General features: G+C 43.2%; 1 protein-coding gene across 4 annotated transcripts in view; it reads right to left on the reverse strand.

Annotated features, from left to right (window-relative positions):
- The window catches only part of LOC133554448 (protein phosphatase 1 regulatory subunit 12B), a 57558-nt gene that overhangs the window by 34586 nt on the left and 3204 nt on the right, over window positions 1-19768 (reverse strand). For all 4 annotated transcript variants that reach the window (XM_061903238.1, XM_061903237.1, XM_061903235.1 and 1 more), the window contains exons 2-5: window positions 10781-10877; window positions 8851-8982; window positions 8654-8750; window positions 8436-8569 (exon numbers count right to left, since the gene is read on the reverse strand). In XM_061903238.1, the coding sequence (XP_061759222.1) occupies window positions 8436-8569; window positions 8654-8750; window positions 8851-8982; window positions 10781-10877 (460 nt within the window). The remainder of the gene's footprint in view (window positions 1-8435; window positions 8570-8653; window positions 8751-8850; window positions 8983-10780; window positions 10878-19768) is intronic.

Here is a 19768-nt window from a genome sequence, read left to right on the forward strand (position 1 = left end):
AAATGCTTATTCGAATGATTAAAATAATCGCTGCAAATTACAATCCTCTGGTTTGTTAAAATTTAACTTGAGTCGATTTGACTGAAGAGGTCCATACTTTCCTCATATTTCCATTGTTTTGAAATGTATGCAGGCTGACCTCTTCTTTAATTGTATAGCTACAAACTGCAACCATGCATCTGGCAGACATATTTGATGTGATCAGCAGACTGATCACATCACATTTTGGAGATGAACATGGCCGTTCCAAAATGGTATGCAACTCATTGGAAAGCAAGTCTAATAACACAACTGTGTCTATTTTGTGGGTAATTTTACCTGCAAACACACTTTTTGGATCCAGAACAATATAATAAGTACCAATGTTGTCAGCATTAGAGGCGCCCTTTAAGTGTTACAGAGGTATGGCTTTTCTTTTGTAAGACAAACTGCCTATTTGCGAATCTAATGAAAGAGATTAAAATGACCTTGGTTGCTACCAAGAGAGGTGTTTGAGCATTATGCTTATAATTGCGAATACATGCAGTGGTGTTGATCTGACTCACACTGAAAGGTGTTTCTATTCGTACAATGACTCAAAATGATTCAGTGCAGTTTAACACTGCCAACTACAATTATTGAATAACCATAAATAAATCATGACCTGAATATGTATTGGTACGGTGTTTTGGCATGACTTCATTGTATAATCTGATGATTTTACATCATTAGATTGTGTTGATAATGAGGTCCTTGGTCAATGTGGTCTCAACATTAAAGATTAAAACTGGCTTTGAGGAATTAACACTCCTAACACATGACTATCTTTTTCCTTACCGAATGTGGCAGCAATTTGTCTCATTTAAAGACCACATCAGCCTTGTGCAAATTTCCGAATTTGGAATTCCAATTCAGTTACTTTGAAAAAAATTGGCTGCACTGAATTATAGGAATTGTAATTAGGTCAGTTTCAATTTTGGGAAATAACACAAATAATTGGTCAAATTTAACAAAAACATTACTAGCAAAAATTCCTTTTTAGACCATCCATCCATTTTCTACCGCTTATTCCCTTTTGGGATCACGGGGGGCATTGGTGCCTATCTTAGCTACAATTGGGGCGGAAGGCGGGGTACACCCTGGACAAGTTGCCACCTCATCCCAGTCCTTTTTTGACCATTTCCCATAATTTGGAACATACATCAAATTGAAATATCGATTATTTTTGTTTTTTTGTTTTAATTAATTAATTAATACATGTGCCGTAATTTAAATAACAAGTGTACATCAGAGTCATAGTATTAATAATTCTATGAAGTACAGTAAATAAAACAGTCATGGAAAAGAACATGGTAAGCAGGACTACAGAATACACTAAAATGATCAGTAAGGATTTCATGGAATTACAAATACTTCCTGTTTGCAACCTCAAATGAAATTTATGGAATTGAATTAGTAGTCGGTATACATTCTTTTTAATTTTGAACAAGCCTCGTCCATATGCTTTTGCATGACATGTAATGTCTGGAAACAATAATTTCTTGTTTAACCGGTATCGTCATTAATGCCAAAGTATTCTTTTAAAAAGTGACCTATGATGATTCTAAACTTCACTTAAAACGTTTCCTTGTGGTCGCTATAATACACATTGGATACTGGATGTAAATTTTGCTCCAGTCACATATTTTACCCCGTTTATGACTATGCCTACAAAATGTTTTATTTCAGGGGAAGTCCTTTTAGATACCTTTCAGAGCTGACTAACTTTCCTTCTCTTTCTTGTAGTTCTTCAAGTAGTAATGTCGGTATTGTGTCGCCTTTTAGCATTAATTTTGTGACTAATCCTACTTCTTATTAAACCCATATTGACAAAAAAGTCCCATTTAAAATGTTATGGTCAAATAAACACAGAAATAACTATTTTGTTGACTGGGAAAAAGCAACTGTATCCACGTCTGCCTTGTTCTTAGGAAGCCTACAAAAGCTAACTTCCCCTCACACCCAAACAAACATTCTCTTAACGTGTTAGCACTGAAGACGCAGACAGTTGAGCAGCGTACAGCTTGGCCAAAAGAAGAAGGAGGCTGGCCGTGGGCTAGGACGTCCATATAAGTACGTTCGACACATTGACATCAATGTGATCCCCCTCTTGAAAAAAGACTGGAAAACACAGCGTTCAGTGGCAACCAAAACTGCAACTATTTAGAGACTAATTCACAAATGTAATGATTGTGACATTTCAAGTCAAAATATCAGTATCAGTATTGGTGCTACTATCTCTGTATTTGCTTGGTATTGTACCCTGCCTTCCACCCGAGTGCAGCTGGGATAGGCTCCAGCACCCCCGATATACCCAAAAGGACAAGCGGTAGAGAAATGGATGGCTTGATGGATAGATGGATTAACACCAAACTTCCCAAAATATCGCCCGCATTTCTGCCAGTGGGTGCTAGACAAAGCTCAAATAAAATCTCGTTGACATGTATGACTTAAGTGTTATTATAGATAGATAGATAGATAGATAGATAGATAGTACTTTATGACAATAAAGGAATTGATTGATTGGTGTGTGGGCATTAAAAAAATGACGTTCAGCGAAGTTAATACCCTATATGTATTGTGGCTTTATTATTTTTGTATAACAGACCAAACTTGCCACAAAATGAACTACAACAAGATTGATTTTTCTAAAATTATATTATTTTAAGGGCCCCTAAGCACCCACCAGATCCGTGCCTATGCCTTCCAAGGCAGGAGTCTTGGCTCAGCAGAAGGGGGAGGATGCCCACATAAGTACGTTCGTCAAACTGTGGTGCCACAAACGTCCCACTGTTTAAATAGACTGCAAAACACAGCGTTCAAAAGCATGCAAGCTTACGTCTTAGGGTCTGACTCTCTGGCATTGTTTAACACGAGTATCCAACATTGTAACAACATTTATAGGTCAAAAAGAGGTCACATTTAAAGTCGCACAGACACACAAAAAAAAGCTCTCACTGTTTGTAGCAGCTCAGCTCATTGCTATCTTCCTTATATAGTGATGTCTGCACAACATCCTTCCTTGCAGGGCAAACCGATGATTGGAAAGATTGCAGTGGACAAACCCAAACGATGGAAAGAATATGGAGATTACTGCGATGCCCAAAGCAAGATTTATGCTTTTATGAAGTGCAGCTCCATAACTTGTGCTGTTTTAATGTCCAAATTTGAATAATAGCATTGGTATTCATTGTGTATACAAAGAGCGGAGCACACTGTCACTGGTGCAAATTATTAAAAGTTGCATCTGGAGTGTCCCCAGGCAGACCCCTCCCACCTTCACTTCCTCCATGCGAACTAGCATGCATTGCAAAATATGAAGACATGTCTAAGTAAGTATGACGGGTGAAGACAATGATCCCCCCCAGTCATGTACTTTGGGTGTTGGTGCATTCTTGATGACTTCACTGAACACCAGCGAGGTGGCATGATGTCTGAGTTGAATCCCCCTGCACCTGTCTTCCTGCTGTTTGTGGCCTCACAAACTCTGTGGAAAATGCGCGGGGATCATAGAGGAGCCAAACAGGGGTCGGTGCTAGTAACGGGAAGCACTGCCACTCTCTCACCGAGGCCTGGCTGTGATTATCACAGACAGATATAGTACTCTCAGTAATGCCGAGAGACTCTCGTGTTACCGCCGCCTGATCTCTGTTTCTGATTCCACCGTGGAGAGCAGCTGATCCTCTGACCCGGAATCGGCGAGCGATGAAATCGCTTTCCCTTCATACTGCGAGGGACATTTACAATGTGCTCTTTGACACGGTCCTCCAAGCGTTGTCCCTCACTGTCTAATCATCTCCTCGCCAGGCTGCAGTGGGAGGACTCTCAGGGTCTAAGTTCACACACACATAGCTCAGTATCAGCTAAGAAGGTAAAAGTAAGGGAGGCCATGCCGCTGATTCCGAGTCTCTGACTGCACAGAGAGCGCCTGCGTTTTGCCCAATATGGTATGGAATGCCGAGGCACCTCAGCCATGTGATGTGAAGAAGCAAAGCCACTTCGAGGGGGGTGGGGGATTGTGCTCGGTCCTCTGTGAGATGCTCACATCTACGGTTGCAGCGCGTCTTCAAATGTTGCATCAGAGATGTGAGCTTAGCTGCCTTTGAAGCGCAGATGCCTTTCGGCTGACGGAGAAGCCAGGATGAGAATGTGGAACGAAGGCCACAATGGCAAAGAAGTCATCCCAAGCTGTGATAATGGAGTTGGTCCCTTCATATCAGTTGTGTTGATATCAGTTTTACTCAGTCAATTATAACTAAAGTATATTATAAAACTAGTTTATCCTCAAAGTTCCTTTAATCTATCGGTTTGAGTTACAAAAAATTGTGATTAATATTTGTTACAGGACTTGATAGAGTACAAGGAAAAGCACCATGACTCCCTCTAGTGGTAGTAGAGAGACTGACACAGAAACGGCACTGGAAAGAAACATTTTCACAGTCATGTTACAACTAAAAATAGATCTGTTTCCTATCTCTATGTGTCAAAACTAGGGCTGTCAAAAATAGCAAGCTAACTAATGTGAATAATTACAACAATATTTATGGATAATGTATGCATGCAGATTAACTAATTAATTGTTACCTTATAGGACATGGGTGTCAAACTTTGGCCCGTGGGCCAGATTTGGCCCGCCGTGTAATTTAATTTGGCCCTTGAGGCAATATCAAATTAACATTACAGCTGGCCCGCCGTTATTACACAGCAGCGGTGCCACTGTAACACCGCAATTTCTCACACTTGCCAATCCTTCCGAAGTTCAGTGCCCCTCCCGAAAATCTCCCGGGGCAAGCATTCTCCCGATTTTCACCCGGACAACAATATTGAGGGCGTGCCTTAAAGGCACTGCCTTTAGCATTCTCTACAACCTGTCGTCATGTCCGCATTTCCTCCATACAAACAGCGTGCAGGCCCACTCGCATAATATATGCGGCTATTACACACACATAAGTGAATGCAACGCATACTTGGTCAACAGCCATACAGGTCACACTGAGGGTGGCCGTATAAACAACTTTAACACTGTTACAAATATGCGCCACACTGTGAACTCACACCAAACAAGAATGACAAACACATTTCGGGAGAACATCTGCACTGTAACATAACATAAACACAACAGAACAAATACCCAGAACCCCTTGCAGCACTAACTCTTCCGGGACGCAACAATATATTTTGATATTTACCTCAGAAGGCTGCAAATAGAAAATAGGCATTAAATTTGTATTTAAATTTTATTTGATATTCCATTGATATTTTTTAATTATTATTATTTGAAACTCGATTTTGCATGTCACTATAAAGTTACTGTATATAAGCCTTGCTTGTTCAATGTTAAATGCAAAACTTGTTTGGGTCCCTATTAAAAGGTTAATTTGTTCAACCTTGGCCCGCAGCTTTGTTCAGTTTAAAATTTTGGCCCAATCTGTATTTGAGTTTGACACCCCTGTTATAGGAGAACTGCACTTGTATATTCATACACACACACACACACACACACACACACACACACACACACATACATACATACTATATAAATATATAGTTCAGGCAAAGTTTGGACACATTCTCCATCCATCCATCCATTTTCTGCCGCTTATTCCCGTTCGGGGTCGCGGGGGGCGCTGGCGCCTATCTCAGCTACAATCGGGCGGAAGGCGGGGTACACCCTGGATAAGTCGCCACCTCATCGCAGGGCCAACACAGATAGACAGACAACATTCACACTCACATTCACACAATAGGGCCAATTTTAGTGTTGCCAATCAACCTATCCCCAGGTGCATGTCTTTGGAAGTGGGAGGAAGCCGGAGTACCCGGAGGGAACCCACGCATTCACGGGGAGAACATGCAAACTCCACACAGAAAGATCCTCAGCCTGGAATTGAACCCAGGACTGCAGGACCTTCGTATTGTGAGGCAGACGCACTAACCCCTCTGCCACCGTGAAGCCCGGACACCTTCTCATTCAATGCATTTTCTTTATTTTCATGACTATTTGGTTCGATCCCCGGCTTCTACCACCCTAGTGACGTCCTTGCTCCTGATGGGTGCTGGTTAGCGCCTTGCATTGCAGCTCCCGCCATCAGTGTGTGAATGTGTGTGTAAATGGGTGAAAGTGTCAATGCGCCTGAATGCAGTTGAGAGGCTCCAGCACCCCCTGCCACCCCGAAAGGGACAAGCGGTAGAAAATGGATGGAATATTTACTGTAGTTTTGTAATTTGAACGTCTTTCCTTGGCGCATTTATTTCAGTGCTTCCTACCTCCGGCAACCAACGTGTGTGTGTGTACTAATCACGGCAGACAAACAGACAACAAATACAACTATTTTTGGATATATTTGGGATTCACAACCTTCCCCTCTTAAAGCTAATTATATGAGCTGCTGATTATAGAAGGCAAACAAGCACAAAGAGAGGGTAAAACATTGGAGCAGACAGAAGCCGAAAGAGAGTCAGGCAAAAAGTTTGGCCAAACAAATCATGCAGTGGTATGAACCTTTTTCCACGTACTTGACCAAAAATCCACTAAAAACGTCACCCGCCTGCTTGACCAATCGGACAAATGTCCATCGAGTGTGTCACTATAATATTGATCATGATACACGTAGCACGCCAAGCTTGTTATTACAACTACATACACTGTCAAGCTAGCTGTGTACAAACAAAACATGAAATGTGGGCCACTAATTTACAGATGTGTACAAAAGAGTGTCTCTGTAGCGCTTTGCTTTTTGTGTCATTGGGTTGCTTGTGTACTTCACTTTTACGACACTGGAGGGGGCATTTAACGCATCACTGCATCAGCTAGCTCTGAAAGTGACTTCGTTGTCAATTGTTTAATTGTCAGTGTGCGATCAATACGGAGTGAGTTACTTTGTATACACTTTAATATTTAACTCATTTTGTCCGTTTTATTGTAGTCTAATGGTTGTTTGGCATCAAGTTTACAAGCTAACTGCTAGCTGAATATCATACACTGGTTGGGGCCTGTTTGTAGCATTGGACATGTTTGTTAGCCCAATTTACAATTACTGTTGTGATGCTATTTACATCATATTAATCATTACTTAAGGCTGATATGTTCGCATTCTGTCTATTTATGTAAGTGTGTATACACAGCTAAGTGATATATATTTCAACAGCCCTGTAACAGACGTGTGCCTATATTTCATTGCATTGTGGTCACAGTTGATTTATAATCATTGTATTTGTTTTGACGGGTGCTTAAATACATTTGGATTTTAATGTTGTGTTTTCAAGGTTTGAAAAATGCTTGAATTTTGGGTGAAAGTGCTTTTAAATGGCTGGAAATGTTCATTATATTTATAGGCAGTCTGACTCAATAGGCCAGGGGTGTCAAACTCATTTTAGATCGGGGGCCACATGGAGAAAAATCTACTCCCAAGTGGGCCGGACTGGTAAAATCCCTGCACGATAACTTAAAAATAAAGACACCTTCGGATTGTTTTCTGTGTTTAAAAATAGAAGAAGCACATTCTGCAAATGTAAAAATCATAATGTTGTTCTTTTACACTTACATGTCACGGTTAATAGTATTTATCTTTATTTGTCATTATTTGTATTTTCTGAATGAATGATTGCATAATGTTCATCAGTCAACTCAATGGTGTTCATTTTTAATCTATCAAGATGAAAAAATATCAAAATCAAATTACTGTATGTCATGTATGTAGTTTGATAATTTTCCTAGATTGATGTATTAATATCTAGTTTATTTTGTACATATGTACCATCATCCAGAGATACAAAGAATTGCTATTGCAACATCCAGTAGACATGTAGAAGAGCTGTTTCTTTCATTCAAAATTTTAGGTTAATTTGTATACTTAGCAAACTCATCCTGCAGGCCGGATAAAACCTGTTAGCGGGCCTAATCCGGCCCGCACGTTTGGCAACCCTGCAATAGGCTAATTATAAAATGGAGAAAAATAAATTAAGTTTCCTTAAAAATGAAAGCTACGCGCTTGATCTGTTGACTTTGCACAAGCCCTTACATTAGGTTGTTGTCATACCATAGCTTTGTGTCGCCCCCAAGAGGACAGTGGTGCATCGGTCCATCAGGCCGGGAGCTTATCGTTTTAATGAACATTGGATGGAAAATGACTAAAACTTTGGATAAAACGTGGACTTGTTTGCACTGTAAGGGTCATATATAATGTTTAACCCTTTGCACAACAGAGCTGAGTTAATGTGAATGATTTTGAGTTTTTATACAACATGGTTCGAAGTATTTTTTGCTCCATTATTTTGGTTGTCTACTTAACTTGTCTGACTACCTGAGTTAAAGCAAACAAGTTACATGTTATATATTTATATCATCTCTTCACTGACACGCTTATTCGTCTGAAGTTGTTAGAATGATAAGGTTAGGGTTAAGGTTATTGAATTACCTCTGCAACTGTGTCCTCACATTCTTCATGTCCATCCCAAACACGTCGTCTGCCTCTGACTATTGTGCTGAATGTAAAATGTTCTTCTTCTTCCAGTGGGTTCTGGTTTTCATCTTTCCACCGTCCCCCACCAGCTGCACATATACAATTGCATCACCTATAACAACAACCTTTATATATTTTTTTTGTGATGATCATTGAGAAACGAGAAAACTGACCTCTGAAGAAGTTGACGCTCGCGATGGAGGGTGATGGCCGACCAGGGGCTTCAGTGAACTCAGCCACACTTTGTAACATGGCTCTAATATTCCCCTGCTGCATATTCACACAAAAACTTTCAATTGTAATATTGTGATGTATGAAGACACCCTTTAACATTGCAAATCCGTCAATTGGATAAGAAAAACACACAAACCTCATCAGTGTTGCTCCATCTTGAGATTATTTTGGCTTCTGTTGAGTTATTCTCGTCTTTGTCTTCCAGCAGATCTTCCTCAGAACGGCTGCTGATCTTCTGAGCCTCTTTCAGGTCAGTCAGAGTCACACCCTGCAACGCATTCACAGAGTTTTATCAGTCACACACGCACGCACACACACAATAAGGCTGCAATGATTATATGATAATACTATAAAAAGAAAATTGTCAAATATTTATTTGTTAACGAGTTGCGCAAAATAGAACTAGTTTGCAATCTTGCCTGTAATTTACTATACATGTGATAGTGAATTAACCCCATTAACATCTTTTTTCATGCATTCTAACTCATCAATACATGTAAATGAAAGTCAGCTTACAATGGAGCCAATGGTAGCCATGACATCTTTGCGTCTTATTGTGTTTATTCCGACCACAAAACCCAATAACCATCCAAAAAGCGCCAACAATACTCCATTTACCTTTCAAGGCCTGAATATTCACAAAGTGTTAGCGATATTGGTATCATAAGCGCTAATGTTCTAAGGACCTACTTTTAGTGGGGCATTGATCAGAGAGAGGCAACTTCCTCATGCTGATGTATTGACATCAGCCGGTGGTAATTTTAGATCAGTGTTTCTCAAACTGTGATATGAGTACCACTAGCAGTACGCAAACTCTATCTAGTGTTACACTAAATAATCACTTAAAGCCCCACATGGCCTGCTCAGTGGCCTTGTGGTCAGAGTGTCTGCCCTGAAATCGGTAGGTGTGAGTTCAAACCCCTAGCCAAGTCATACCAAAGACTATAAAAATGGGACCCGTTACCTCCCTGCTTGGCACTCAGCATCAATGGTTGGAATTGGGGGTTAAATCACCAAAATGATTCCCGAGCGCGGCCGCCGCTGCTGCTCACTGCTCCCCTCACCTCCCATGGGGGTGGAACAGTGTGATGGATCAAATGCAGAGGATAATTTCACCACACCTAGTGTGTGTGTGACCATCAGTGGTACTTTAACTTAAGAACTTTCAGTTTTGGTGGTGCCAGTTGACCAAAGCGTTAATGTTTTGCCAGTAGACCACATTTCACATGATGACCAGACATGATGTCCCTTTTTTTTTAACACTTTGCAAGGATTACAGTATGAGTGATAATTTATCTAAACGTGAATGTATCAACATCCTAACAGTCAGCATCCCAGAGACAGCCCACATTGTACAGTGTGTCATGTTTAATTATGTTTGTTAGGTCTCATGAAGTCTCCATGAGGGGTAGTCAGTGTTGTAGATGAAGGAAAAAGTGAACGTGGTGATGTCACAATTAAATTAATGTGCCGCCAAAGCGCCATATGCTTAAAATTTGTAAAATAAATCAAAATTAAACTTTATTATGAATGTGCCTGTTACTACATTACATATATACTTACAGGGTTATATAAAACGATGGAAGTCTGGATATTTTTTGAGCACTTTATAGGTGGACTAGAGCAACTCTCATAGGCTCCCTTGTAAGCGGACTTTTGATTGCATTTATTCATTAATTAGAATGCATAAGAAAGATAAACATGTATGCTTGTCTTACGTAAGAATTGTGAACGATAGATACAATTCCAAAAAAAGTGGCTTCCCCTGCAATACATTTTAATTAATTGACCGCCAGGAATGTTTGTTTACACTATCATTACTTTAGGTAAATTATTGCAGCTATACAACGCTAACAGTACTGGATAAAAATACTTTCTGCACTGTCCGTAAATGTATTTGTCGCTGTGGTTATATAAAGGTGCACAGCAAGTCATTAGCAATAATCCTAAAAAAATTATCGAGGACTAGTTGACCAACTGAAACGTTGCAGCCTTAACACGCAAATGCGTACACACAAAGTGCAGCGATGTATTGGCTACTGTACGATTTAACATGCATGTGTTACCTGCGTTGACCTGCGGGTCTGTCTTGCATGACGAGATTTTGCCCTTCTTTGAGATTCTGCTTCTTCATCTCTGACTGGTGTAAGGTGAAGTCTGGAACTACAGCGTGCATAAAAGATATTCACATTAAAGCAATGCTGGTTTTAGACAACGTTTACACTGCAGGCCAAAATGGTCCAAATCAGATTTTTTTTAAGTAAGATTTTTTTCCAGCTGACTGTTTACAATGCAAGTAAAATGTGGTCTTTATCAGACTACAGTGTAAACGCACAAAGGCCCCAATTTGGCCTCGTTGTCACTTGCATGCGCAGTTCATTAAAGAGAAAAAACAAATATAGTTCACCGGATTCCGTAAATGTATGTAAACTGTAAGAAAATATGGGACAGCGTGCACATCAATTACGGTCTTTCAACCATCCATATGTCTTATGAATCAAAGTATATATTTATATGTAAGGTATTTAGTCAGCCACCGATTGTGCAAGTTCTCCCACTTGAAATTATGACAGAGGTCTGTAATTTTCATCAGAGGTACACTTCAACTGTGAGAGACAGAATGTGAAAAAAAAAATCCAGGAATTCACATTGTAGGAATTTTTAAGAATTTGTAAATTATGATGGAAAAAAAGTATTTGGTCAACCAATCAAAGCTCTCACTGATGGAAGGAGGTTTTGGCTCAAAGTATCACAATACATGGCCCCATTCATTCTTTCCTTAACACGGATCAATCGTCCTGTCTCCTTAGCAGAAAAATAGCCCCAACGCATGATATTTCAACCCCCATGCTTCACAGTAGGTTTGGTGTTCTTGGGATGCAAATCAGTATCCTTCCTCCAAACACGACGAGTTGAGTTTATACCAAAATGGATACATGGATGATACAGCAGAGGATTGGGAGAATGTCGTGTGATAGATGGAACCAAAATAGAACTTTTTAGTATAAACTCAACTCGTCATGTTTGGAGGAAGAAGAATACTGAGTTGCATCCCAAGAACATCATACCTATTGTGAAGCATGGGGGTGGAAACATCATGCTTTGGGGCTGTTTTTCTGCTAAGGGGACGGGACGATTGATCTGAGTTAAGGAAAGAATGAATGGGGCCATGTATCGTGAGATTTTGAGCCAAAACCTCCTTCCATCAGTGAGAGCTTTGAAAGGTTGACCAAATACTTATTTTCCACCATAATTAACAAAAAAAATTATTTAAAATTCCTACAATGTGAATTCCTGGATTTTTTTTTCACTTTCTGTCTCTCACAGTTGAAGTGTACCTATGATGAAAATTACAGACCTCTGTCATCATTTTAAGTGGGAGATCTTGCACAATCGGTGGCTAACTAAATACTTTTTTGCCCCACTGTATGTATGTATATATATATATATATATATATATATATATATATATATATATATATATATATATATATATATATATATATATATATATATATATATTTATATATATATATATGTGTTAGGTCAGGAAAAAACATGGAGGCTATTTCATCCCTACAAGCTTGTTCAAACCTGAGAAACAGACTTGTAGGGATGAAATAGACTCTGTGTTTTTTCCTGAACTAACCCCGGTGTTGAGCACTGTATAACAGATCAACCACAGTAGAAAAGATCATATTCTAATCACATTTAGACTACCTCTTGATGTGGTCTGAATCTGATGCGAAAAGATCAGATTTGAAACACTTTGGAGCATTACGACTGGCAAAAAAAATCAGATTTGGTTTTCAGTGTAAACGAGGCTTTAGTCAGGGGCAATGTTCCCTCTAGATTGTCATGTGTGTGAGCAAAAGTAAAAACTCCTTGAGCATTTAGTGAAGCACATGTGAGCAACATCAGACGTGCCCCCTGTGGTCATACCATCAGCACACCTGTGACAAACCTGACCTAACAATATAAATGTCTATGTCACGATGGGGGGATCGCAGCTTGCTGTAGGGTCGTTCTCCCAGGAAGCTAGACAGACTACTTGGGACATGGCGTTTAGGTAAGAACACGATTTAATTTCAACAAAAAAAAAAAAGTACAAACAAAAAGCGCTCACAGCTGAGGCACAACTTGGGCCAAGGAACAAAACTAACACATAAACAGACTATGAACATAAATCAAACAACACTTAACTATTGCTTGAAAAGAACGGCATGAACTTTGGCATGAAAAACGAGTATGACTTACTGTGGCAAGAACAGAGCATGAAACAAACACAATGACGCCAGGGCGACTGAGGGGCAAAGACGAGCTTAAATACTGCCTCCGACTAGTGCTCGGGAAGCAGGTGAGCGGGCGAGCACTAATCAGAGACAGGTGAACACAATGAGTAACCATGGCGACAAAACAAGGGAACTGAAAGAGTCCAAAGGTGACAGAACATAGCCAAACAAGACATGATCAAAAAGACATGACAGTCTTATTATTATAATCGAATGACAGCGTCATTATTTTCTAATATAAGCGATTTAGCCCACTTACAATTAAAATAACAAAAAACTTTTTTTTTCATAGGCTATGTATTAGTATTGTATGTCTGGGCAGAGGTCCTTGCTTTGGAAAGAATTTATAGCCCTTTTTAGATATTTAATTCCCCTTAAAACATTCACACGTTTGTTGCACAATTAGATGTAAGCTTGGGATAAAGTGTTCATTCCACTGACTTTCTGTCTGTAAAATAAATCTTTTAATTAGCATTTATGTAATCCAGGAACATAATTGTATGATTAATATCCAATGAATTAACATTCCTATTGAAAGACAGTAGAATAAGCACACATCAGAAAGGAGAGAAACACTTATTTGAACAGACTGTCAAGACCCACTGTCAAAAGTCCCACCACACAGTTCCTGTCTTCACAATAAAAGCCCTGCTTCATCCTGCCTGCACTAACAAAATAATAATCTCAGATAGCTAGCGCACAAAGGTGTACAAAAACAAGTATGGAAGCTGAACAAATAAGATGCAAAAAACTAACCATTTTCATGTAGTATTTGACTGAAAGTAAGACTTTTTCTCGACTCCACAATGTACATTTTAAAATGTGGAAGTTATGAGCACAAATGTGAATCCCGTCTGATTCTAATCAATGCTAGTCATCAGAATCAGGTAATACACCGACTTATTTTCTTGTCTTCTTTTAGGAAAGGAATCTATCTGTTTTAGATATTCTTGTATTTTTATTAAACACCTTTAACATCCATCCATCCATTACCTATTGCTTGTCCCTCATGTCAACAAAAAAACATCTGTTTCATTAATATATATATATATATATATATATATATATATATATATATATATATATATATATAGAGGGGTTAGTGCGTCTGCCTCACAATACGAAGGTCCTGCAGTCCTGGGTTCAAATCCAGGCTCGGGATCTTTCTGTGTGGAGTTTGCATGTTCTCCCCGTGAATGCGTGGGTTCCCTCCGGGTACTCCGGCTTCCTCCCACTTCCAAAGACATGCACCTGGGGATAGGTTGATTGGCAACACTAAAATTGGCCCTAGTGTGTGAATGTGAGTGTGAATGTTGTCTGTCTATCTGTGTTGGCCCTGCGATGAGGTGGCGACTTGTCCAGGGTGTACCCCGCCTTCCGCCCGATTGTGGCTGAGATAGGTGCCAGCGCCCCCCGCGACCCAAACGGGAATAAGCGGCAGAAAATGGATGGATGGATGGATATACATATGCACACACACACGCACACACACACGCACACAGCGTCTTCCTCCCACCTCTCAAAAGACATGCACCTGGGGATAGGTTGATTGGCAACACTAAATTGGCCCTAGTGTGTGAATGTGAGTGTGAATCCCTGTGATGAGGTGGCGACTTGTCCAGGGTGTACCCCGCCTTCCGCCCGATTGTGGCTGAGATAGGTGCCAGCGCCCCCCGCGACCCAAACGGGAATAAGCGGCAGAAAATGGATGGATGGATGGATATACATATGCACACACACACGCACACACACACGCACACAGCGTCTTCCTCCCACCTCTCAAAAGACATGCACCTGGGGATAGGTTGATTGGCAACACTAAATTGGCCCTAGTGTGTGAATGTGAGTGTGAATCCCTGTGATGAGGTGGCGACTTGTCCAGGGTGTACCCCGCCTTCCGCCCTATTGCAGCTGCTGGGATAGGCGCCAGCGCCCCCCGCGACTCCAAAAGGGAATAAGCGGTAGAAAAATGGATAGATGGATGGATGGATATGTAGATTTCCTGACAATTGAGGGAACCCCTCATGAGACAGTTCTGTAGAGATGAAGTAGTCTTGTGATTTTTCCCACACATACATATTGCGCTCTACCACGGTATCAAGCACTATTATCTGGTTAATCCAATTAAGATATATATATATATATATATATATATATATGTAATGTCATCTTCATACACACATATATTTATATATGTATGTATATATATATATATATATATATATATATATATATATATATATATATATATATATATATATATATATATATGTAAATGAAGATAAGGTAGATTACATCAACTTGGTCATTTGAAAAGTAGCTCACCGGCTGAAAAAGTGTTGGTTAGGGGGCCACATTAGCACATTTCCAAGCGTGCCAAAAATTCCGAATGGGGATCTTGCACATGGCGTTTTTGAAGCTAGAGCAACGATTATATTAATCAACTGCAACTATAACTGATAACTCAGAGTGTAACCACAGATAAAAGATTTTGAATAACAGATGCCTGTTTCTTGCTGGCCTCCCCTCACGGTTGCTACTTATAATTTACTTTTAAGACACTGCGAGACAGACTGATTAGTGCTCAGCACTCAGAAATCTATTTGGCTGGAATCTTGAAAAAAAACATTGTCTCATCATCTAGGTGATCTAGGGTTGCCATGGCAATGGCAGAGAGATTGTGCTCTATTTACCAAGGCAGTGCACATGCAGGATTGTGAATGATCATTTTGAAGTTGAATCGAAATGTATTTGTAAGCTTTTTCCTACTCACAGTGCCACAGATCCACGCCAGAAGCCAGTTGCTCAGAGTTGACAGGGTTTTTAATATAGTTCTTCTCGACCAAGTACATTTTCGTGTAGACTTTTCAGTCCCTCCAATCCTCTCACCTCCTCCTCTGCCGGCTGCTCATTCTTAAAGACAACAGTTGATTAGATTCACGCGTACCACCTGCGAAATCTAATCACCTGCCAGCTGTGTCTCGCCGTCCCGCCCATGCCACGCCCCCGTCTGAGGGTGCACTGTCTCCAGTAGCCCAGACGGGGTCGCTGACATTTACATCTGCAGTGTGCTGATCACAACCTCCCTCCACATACCTCCACCGCCAGACTTAGGCCGGGACATCGTCCAGCCGCACCTAAACCCCCCCCCCCCGCCTGAACGCGGGAGAGGAAGTCCACCACGGCCATCTGCGCTCCCGGCCTATGGATCACTCTGAAATTGTAGGGTTGTAAAGCGAGATACCACCAGGTGATCCGCGCGTTGGCATCTTTCATGCGGTGGAGCCACTGAAAGGGCTTGTGGTCCGAGCAGAGGCTGAATGGGCGTCCCAGCAGATAGTACAGGAGGGCACCGACCGCCCACCGGATGGCGAGGCACTCCCTCTCCACCGTGCTATATCTGGCCTCTCTTTCTGATAGTTTCCTGCTGATATACAGGACCGGATGGTCGGTGCCCCCCCGCTGCTGAGATAAAACGGCTCCCAGTCCTCTGCCCGACGCATCCGCCTGCAAACAAAACGGGATGGAAAAATCAGGCAGGTGCAGTACCGGCTCCTCGCAAAGTGCATTCCTTACCTTCTCGAATGCCTGCTGGCACTGCTCTGTCCACTGGACCAGATCTGGGGCACCTTTCCGGGTGAGGTCAGTTAGTGGGCTGGTCAGGTCCGCAAACCGGGGGACAAACCTCCGGTAGTAGCCCACCAGCCCCAAGAACTGCCTCACCTCCTTTTTCGTCTTCGGGGTCGGGCAGGCCGCAACTGCTGCGGTTCTATCTACCTGAGGCCGCACCTGGCCTTCCCCCAAGTGGTACCCCAGATACTGTACCTCCCTCCGGCCAACCGCGCACTTCGCCGGGTTGGCGGTAAGCCCCGCCCGCCTCAGGGACTCGAGTACCGCCCCCACTCTCTGCATATGCTCCGCCCAGCTGTTCCCCTGGATGATGACATCATCCAGATAGGCGGCGGCATATGCAGCGTGGGGTCGCAGCACCAGGTCCATGAGTCTCTGAAATGTGGCAGGCGCACCGAACAAGCCGAACGGAAGGGTCACAAACTGGTATAAACCTTCCGGAGTGGAGAATGCCGTTTTTTACTTGGACTCTGGAGACAAGGGAATCTGCCAGTAGCCCTTAGTCAAATCCAGTGTCGTTAAAAAACGAGCAGTGCCCAACCGACCCGGAGCATTGGATAGGCGTCAAACCGTGACACCTCATTCACCTTGCGGTAGTCCACACAGAACCGCACAGACCCATCTTTCTTCCCTACCAGAACTATGGGGCTGCACCATGCACTGTGTGACTCTTCTATCACTCCCAATTCCAGCATGGCTTTTAATTCTTCCCGAACTACTTTGCGTTTGTGTTCGGGCAGCCTATAGGGCCGGGACCTCACCGTCATGCCTGGGCTGGTCTCTATGTGATGCTGGGTGAGAGTCGTGCGGCCTGGCAGGGGGGAGAACACGTCAGCAAAATTTTGCTGCAATTTGGCCACGTCTGCTTTCTGTGACAGCGTAAGATGTTTATCATAGCGGAGAGGAGAGGGCCGGGGGGAGGGGGGAACCTCCGGCCCCAGCTCCTCGCTCTCCGCTATCGGCGTCACCATGAAGACGGGCTCCGCTTCCCTCCACCCTTTTAGTAGGTTGAGGTGGTATATTTGTGTTGCCCCGCTCCGGTCAGATCGCCTGACCTCATAGTCCACGTCACCTACTCGTCGCGTGACCACAAAGGGTCCTTGCCACTTGGCGAGTAATTTGGAGCTGGATGTTGGGAGTAATACAAGTACTTTCTCTCCCGGTGAAAATTGTCTAAGTTGCGCCCCCCTGTTATACAGCTGCTGTTGACGTTATTGGGATTGGAGCAAATTCTCACGTGACAAGTGCCCTAATGTGTGGAGTTTTGCTCTCAAGTCCATGACATACTGAATTTCGTTTTTACTTGGGCTTGGACCTTCCTCCCAGCTTTCTTTAACTAGGTCCAGTACCCCACGCGGCTTCCTGCCGAACAATAACTCAAATGGAGAAAATCCTGTTGAGGCCTGGGGAACCTCCCGCACTGCAAATAACAGGGGATCCAACTATTTATGCCAATTTGGTTTGTCCTCGTGTACGAACTTCCGGATCATGGATTTCAAAGTTCTATTCATCCGCTCCACCAACCCATCTGTCTGTGGGTGATAAACGCTAGTTCGAATAGATTTGATCCCCAATAAACCGTACAGCTCCTTTAACGTGCGTGATATAAAGGACGTGCTCTGGTCAGTTAGAATCTCTTTCGGGATTCCAACCCGGGAGATAACTTGAAACAGTGCCTGCGCGACACTCTTTGCAGAGATGGAGCGGAGTGGCACTGCTTCGGGATAGCGCGTTGCATAATCCACCAGGACTAGCGCAAAGCGATATCCCTGGGTGCTCGGGTGAAATGGCCCGACGAGGTCCATGCCAATTCGCTCAAATGGGACCTCTATCAGTGGTAATGGCCGCAAAGGGGCTCTAGGAGTGGCCGCTGGGTTGACTAGTTGACAGTCCGGGCACCAACGGCGCACATCTGCCCAAATGCCTGGCCAATAGAACCGGGCCATTATCCGATTAAGTGTTTTGTCATAGCTCATGTGTCCGGCCATCGGGTTAAAATGTGCCGCCTGGAAAATCATTTCCCGACGGCATTTTGGCACCAACAATTGGGTGATTTCCTCCCCGGTCTGAGTGTCACGGCTCACTCTGTACAATCTGTCCCTAATCAATGCAAAGTGAGGGAAATCCCGCGTTATTCCCGGGCGAACCCGCTGCCCATCAATCGAAATCACTTGGTCCCATGTCGCGCGCAGAGTGTCATCTCGAGACTGCTCGAGTGGAAAATCATCCATGGGACGCCATTGGGGAACCGGGGAAACCTCCTGGGAAGTCCCCGCCGGCCCCCCTTCCCCCTCCCCCTCGACAGCGTCGGATAATCTCGCGTCGCCGATGAGAACAGCGCGGGTATCCCCTTTCCCTACCGTCCGTGAACGCGCCCCTGCACACTGCTTTATTAATCCCTTAAATCCCGACCAATTTGTTCCCAAGATTAAGGGGTGCGCCAGGCGCGAATTTACAGCCACCTTAACACTATGTTTTTCTCCTCTGAAAAAAATTCCACCGGCACAACGGGGTACGCGTGAATATCCCCATGCACACATTTAACCCGCACCTGTGTAACCTTACTCAATACCCCGGGTCGAACCAGGTTTTGGTGAATCATGGACTGCTCGCAGCCCGAATCCACCATCGCCCGGTATATACTCCCTTGTATCCTTACCGGTACATAGTATGTCTCTCCCGGTCCGGGGGAGGATGTTGGAGGGTCGCCCACCCGGATCACCTGCCCCACCTCCATCGCTGGACACTCCCGTTGCAGGTGACCTAGACGTCGGCACCTCCAGCACACCTTCCCCGGCATTCGAGGCGCCGTTTGCGGGGGAAACGCAGTGTCTGCCGCGGCCTGGCCCTGAGGAGGAGAAAGCAGATTCATGTTTTGTGGCCTGGGCCACGGCTGGGCTCCCTCTGCTGGTGGCGGGCGCATTCTGCGCGGCGCAGGTACTGGCCGCTCCGCTCCTCCTGCAGCCTTCTCCCGCTGTACCGCCAGGTGGTCTTCTGCCAAGGCTACCGCCGCTGCTACCCTTTGGGGCCGGTGGTGGCGGACCCATGCTGACGTCCGCGCCGGTATCGCCTCCAGGAATTGTTCGAGAATCAATTGTTCCATTACCTCTTCTGTTCCTCCGGGTTGCAGCC

This window comes from Nerophis ophidion, linkage group LG06 (assembly GCF_033978795.1).
Source record: "Nerophis ophidion isolate RoL-2023_Sa linkage group LG06, RoL_Noph_v1.0, whole genome shotgun sequence".
In the NCBI taxonomy this organism is placed as follows: Eukaryota; Metazoa; Chordata; class Actinopteri; order Syngnathiformes; family Syngnathidae; genus Nerophis; species Nerophis ophidion.